Source organism: Tenrec ecaudatus, chromosome X, assembly GCF_050624435.1.
Source record: "Tenrec ecaudatus isolate mTenEca1 chromosome X, mTenEca1.hap1, whole genome shotgun sequence".
Lineage (NCBI taxonomy): Eukaryota > Metazoa > Chordata > Mammalia > Afrosoricida > Tenrecidae > Tenrec > Tenrec ecaudatus.
Window position 1 is genome coordinate 143856272 of NC_134548.1, and position 5613 is coordinate 143861884.

General features: G+C 46.3%; 1 protein-coding gene across 1 annotated transcript; it reads right to left on the reverse strand.

Annotated features, from left to right (window-relative positions):
* Positions 1–253: 253 nt before the first annotated feature.
* Positions 254–1318, reverse strand: LOC142433757 (melanoma-associated antigen B16-like). The gene has a single exon (XM_075538461.1). The coding sequence runs from the start codon at positions 1316–1318 to the stop codon at positions 254–256; it is 1065 nt and encodes a 354-aa protein (XP_075394576.1).
* Between the last annotated feature and the right edge of the window lie 4295 nt (positions 1319–5613).

Below are 5613 nucleotides of genomic sequence, written 5' to 3' on the forward strand. Positions count from 1 at the left end.
GTAAAGCTCTTTTCCTTACACATAGTAAACAGCAGTAAATGTGTGAAAAAGACCTCACAAACGCTTAGCTTCTATAGTGACCTATCCTCTCTATGAAAAGGAACATTTGAATATTGACCCCACAAAAAGCTAAATCTCCACGCCACCCATATGCAACAGGAAAATATAGATGAGTACACTATTCTCTTTACAGCTCCACCCATCACTACTTAGAAAGGTTTTCCAACCGCAAGTGAAGAATCTGCCCTGGACCTCACTGGGGTTGGAAGCAGCTGCCAGAAGTGGCACCAGAACTCTCCAAGGACAGGGGGGTAGCACTATCGTCAAAGCTGGCGGCAGCTAGACCTTGGGCTCGCTCTTTCTCCACTTGCAGAGCCACTACAAACGAAACAGGGAAAGAACTTGGGCTATGGGCATAAGCTTTTAACAAAACCTGGAGGAGCTCCAGCTTGTTGATTTCGGCATAGGCTCTTGGACCCCACGCAAACTTGTAACGTGGAGGGTGAGTGTTAGGCAGCTGTCGATATGCCACGTATTTTTGCTGAACCAACTCTCTGGTGATGAAATCCTCTGGATTCCCACAGATGAAGTGCTTCTGCCCAGCATAGATGCCCATCGTATTCAGCACCTCCCAGACTTGTTTTTCCGTGGCACTGTTGTTGTTGAGGAAGATCACACCCAAGACAATAATCAGGATGCCAGTCTTTGGCATGCCTTCTACTTCCCTCAGCAAGCCGTCATAGGTGAGGCCTAGTGTCATGCAGACGATGTAACAGTGGTTGATGGTGTCAACTTCCTTCACTTCAAGGCCAAAAACCATCTGCAGGCATTCCCTGGCTTTCTGCAGGATCTCAGGGAATTTATCTTTGTACTCATTGATGACAGTATTCAGCATGTCTTCTAGGGTGACTGGCTCTTTACTTTGATACTTGAGCAGCAGATAGTTCGCCAATAAAGACTCTTTCACTCTGATAGGTGATACAGACAGGTTTTCAATATCTTGCTGTGTCAGGCCGTCACTGTCTTCATCAGAGCTGTCTTCATCGGCGTCTTCAGTGGACGAGGACACATCACTCTCACTCTGAAGACTCGGGGAAGTACTGGGCATCTGGACATTAGAAGTCTCCGCGGCGGCGGTCTCCTTCAGAGAAGACTTCTCTGTGGCCTTGTCTCCGATGCTGGGAGTTGGCGCTGAGGAGGAAGAAGAGCCTTCCTCCAAAAGCTCAGGTAACACTTGATCGGTTTTGTCCAGGCCTTCCGTGGACACAGGGAGGGGTTGCTCAAGACTTAAGCGAGGGCTCTTTTTTTTAACAGGCATGATGACTTCTGTAGGTAGCAGCAGATGAGCCTTTGGGCGAAGAGAGGAGAAAGCCAGCCCACAACCTAAAGGAGAGAGAGGAAACGTGGACTTAGGTGGTAAGCTAAAATGTGGCAGCTTTGCAAAGGCGACCTCTACCATTCTTCTCTCAAGGGACAATGCTCGAGGGTCTCACATGTCTACTATCTTTCTAGTCAATGTTCTTCACAGTAAACTGAAAGGCTTTCGGACAAGCTTTGTATGTTGAAAGCCACAACATTCAGCTCGAGGCTTTCAATGGCTCACAGTAGGGCAAACACCATCAGTTGCCATGGCTTGGGATTGGATGGTCCCTTCAGTTCAGAATCTGGTTCCTCAGCTTCTAGAACACATGCCCTCTTGCCTCTGAAGCTCTGAAGCCACTCCTCTCAGATCAAGGCTGCACCTTCCCTGAGAAATCACAGGAGAAAGTGAAGTGCAACTTAGTCCCATTTTCCTTGTCCTGGGATTAGCGAGGCTGACTGCAAGGTCTAGATGTCTTCCCCCATGTGTTCTGGGGTGGGTGATACTCTCAGATTCCACTCCAAGTCCTTATCTAAGATTCCTTCTGCTGAAGTGGTATCACTCTATCAGCTATAAGCCTTCTCCTATCGAAACCTCTGAGGGAAGAATGAATGTGCTCCTCAGCCTGGCAGCCTCGCTAATTGTTGTCCAGGGGCAATGCATGACGCTTTGTGTTCCCACTATTCTGAAGTTACAGATCTCCCACTCCCCATGCACTATCTTGATTCTTAGCAGAGCCTGAGATTTCACCTCCTAAGATGGTAACTTGTACCCCCTGACTAAGGTCATCAGACTCCTAAAGACAATATATGATGACTATTTCTGACCTCCCCTGCCTAGGGCTTTTCTGGATGACATCAATGTTGGCCTTCTAGTATGTAATATCCCTCTGCTGTGAACTAGGTCTTCACTGAAGATCCTCACCTATACTCCTGCAGAGGATGGACATATCCTCTCTGTTACCCCAAGTCTTCTCTCCTCAAACTAAAGGGATCAGCTCCCTGTGACACTTGATTTGGCATGCTGGGATCATGGTAGGGCAGGGTTCTACGTGGTTTTTCTTGGGATTAAAATGAACACGGTCGGAAATATGACCGGAGTATATTCTCTAAATTGTAAAAAGGGAAACTGCAAAGCTAATATTCCATGGTAGGAAAGCCACCACTTTAGTAAGTTAGAGATAGAGTCCAAGGTCATTTTCCTGCTTTAAATAGCATTCCCACAGATCACCCCAAACAGCTGTGTACCTTAAGTTGAGCACGTGCTTGATTCTCTGTCCCAATGGAAGCAGAAATTTTTGTCATCTTCCACCACGACACCCATCCCCCCTCAGGGCTTCCCTCAATGCACTTTTTCCCTCACCTCTGTGCTCAGAGGCTTCACTGTGGTTAACACGCACCTTGTTGTGTATGTAACCAGTAAACACACATGTCTCATGGCGCCCTACAATATCCCAAGACAGTGAAGATTCTCTCTGCACAGACCTGGCTGTTGAAATCATGGTCTTCCCGGAGCTCAGCATGTTACTATAGAATATGTCTGACTCCTTTATTTTATTCTCCCTCCTATCGTCTATGATTTTATTCTAACCTTTTGCCTTGGCAGATTTCAATGTGCAGAAAGCACCCATGGTGCCTGTAGCTCTTGTGAATTTACTACGTAAAACAAAAAGGGGATTTGTGTGATACAGAAAGGCTTTTCCCCAGGATGTGCCCTAATAATATATGCCCAAACTTAGAACACATGGTCAATGACCTTAAACTTGGAGTTCAACTGCTTAAAACTTCTCTCCCTTAGGGTTATCAGCCATTTAGAGTCATCAGACTCTATAGTCTATCCCACCCTCAGTAGGACCCACTCCCTACTGATAAGGATAGTGGATTGCTCCCTTAAAAGAGAACCCAAAGATATGGTCAAGTCAAGGAGGACCAAGGTTAGGCTGCCATCTTAACTCTAGCGCTCTCCCATCTTCTCACATGTGTACCTCAATTGCCTGCGGTTCGATTGTATACACACCCCTAGCTCATCCCTATGTTGCAGGTATGTCTACCGTACAAGCCCTTCCCGGTTATGAGGGGCCTGCATGTCACTGAAAATGTATATAAGCCGTGATTGGAAATATATTCTCTCTGTGCAGACACGCCGCTGAGATCATGGCCATCCTGGAGGTGAGGATCTTAATATAAAATGTGTTTGATTCCTTTCTTTTACTCTCTCTCCTCTCTCTTGTCTTCCATGACATTTTTATGTTATATCCATGAACAATGCTGCCTTAAATTGAGCATATGGTTGATTCTACCACTTTGTGGAAGCAGGCATCCTTGGTATCTCGTCCCAAGAGTCAACCATCCCGTCTCAAACCTTCTTCCCATGTACGTACTAGGTTTCCTCACCTGTGAGCTCAGGTACTTTACTGTGCTTAGCACCCACCTTGTGACATATGTAATTACTGAATAGGCATGCCTTATGGCTACCTATAAACATCCAAAGACAGTATAGAGTTTCTCTCTCTCCATGAGAGGAGCTGGTTGCTGAGATCATGGCCGTCCGGGAGGTGAGCATGCTACCATAAAAGGTGTCTGACTCCTTTACTTCAATCCCTCTCCTATCTTGTATGACTTTATTCTAACCTGGTCATATATATTATAACTGTACAATTGTGCCTACGGACACTGCAGTGGTTGAGCCTGGTTCACTCTGACAGTACCCTGTTTGGTTTGGGATTAAACGTTCCACCTCTATTTCCATGGTTACTGGCAGTTCCTAAGACTTCTCCTGACTTGAGGTTTCCCATTCACAGTAAGACCTCAACTATCTCGCGTTGGCAATAGTAGATAAGTGTCACGGCATCTCATCTGGAAATCTCTGCTCAGTTTCTCCTGGGAGTCTATCTATTCTGTGGGATCACACTTTAGTGGAAGGGCAATCCTCTTACTTCTAATACCACATTTTTGACTATTGGCAGGACCAGGGATGATATATTCAGACTTGACTGACATATTGTGCACTAACACCAGAGTCTTCATCAAACTGAGAATGCCAGTTGGACGTTTTGAAAAGAGAGCAGAACTGTTTGTGAATGCCACCATTCTGAGATAGTTGTCCCCATTGTCCCAAATCCATGCCTTACCTTGGCCTCTGGGACACTTTTTTCTGCTGTCCCAATGTTACACCCTCAACTAAGGTCTCATATTGCTATGACGACTATGAAGATGTGAGAGGCTAACAATTCAATCCACTCCAGAGGCTTTGGCTCCAAGGAATCCCAATGACCAAGGGGTCTTTGGGACCACACACCTCAGACAAAAGAAGTATTTTTTCCATCACTCTCGGATGTTTTTTGGAAACTTTCTTCTGAAGACCTGATGTCACCTACTCAGAACAAATGCTTCACTGGCCTGAGACGTCAGGAACTAATGAAAACCAGAAGAAGAAAAATCCCTCACTGCCATTTAGTCCATATAGAATTATAGTGCACCCCCTGTAGGTTTCTGAGGAGGCAACTGTGTATGAGAGCAGACATCCCACTCTTTCTCACTGCAGATGGTTCCTTAGTGTCCATTGTAAAGATAACAGCATTCCTTCAGGACAGCACCACCTGGATTGTTCACAGGAAGTACTTAGGGTCATCTACATTTGAAACCCCAATTACAGGAATCCCAGGACTAACAGTAGGGGCTGAGGGAGACTGACTAAGGACAAGGAGTTTAGGATTTGTGCCCCTTGCTGACTTAAAGCGAATCTCTTACCTTGATTACTAGCAGGTCCTGGAGCTTCCACCTCTGGTGACGTGGCTAGAATCTCCTGAAACCAGAGCCAACACCTTTCTCAGGCTCTCAAGTTAGACGTGCCAGTAATTCCAGGAGATCCTGACTTGCACGATCTACCTGGTAGGAAACAGGCAGTCACAGAAAGTTGTGTCTCTTCCTCTGTTCTGTAACCAGTGGAATCAACTCCATCTTAAAACCCCGCTGGGTTAGGTAACCTCCATCCAGGGAATAAAAACCAAGCCCTCAGGCCAAGCTGTTCCCTCTCAGGAAACCACAAAGCATAAATCTCCTCCCAACATCGGGCCATCCAATGGCTAGGATCTCCAAGGGCTTTCAGAACAGGCAAGCCTCTGAGGGATGTCTATTTCCACCCCACACTCTTTAATACCCACCCACAACCCCACTGCCCCATTCCGCACCCCACCCCCTTAGTAGTAGGTGTCCTCACTAATCAATAAAAGGGCTTCCCATGGCTCAGAACTG

Bases quoted from the DNA above. Each gene is read 5' to 3' on its own strand.
- LOC142433757 (XM_075538461.1), bottom strand. From the start codon at position 1,318: ATGCCTGTTAAAAAAAAGAGCCCTCGCTTAAGTCTTGAGCAACCCCTC.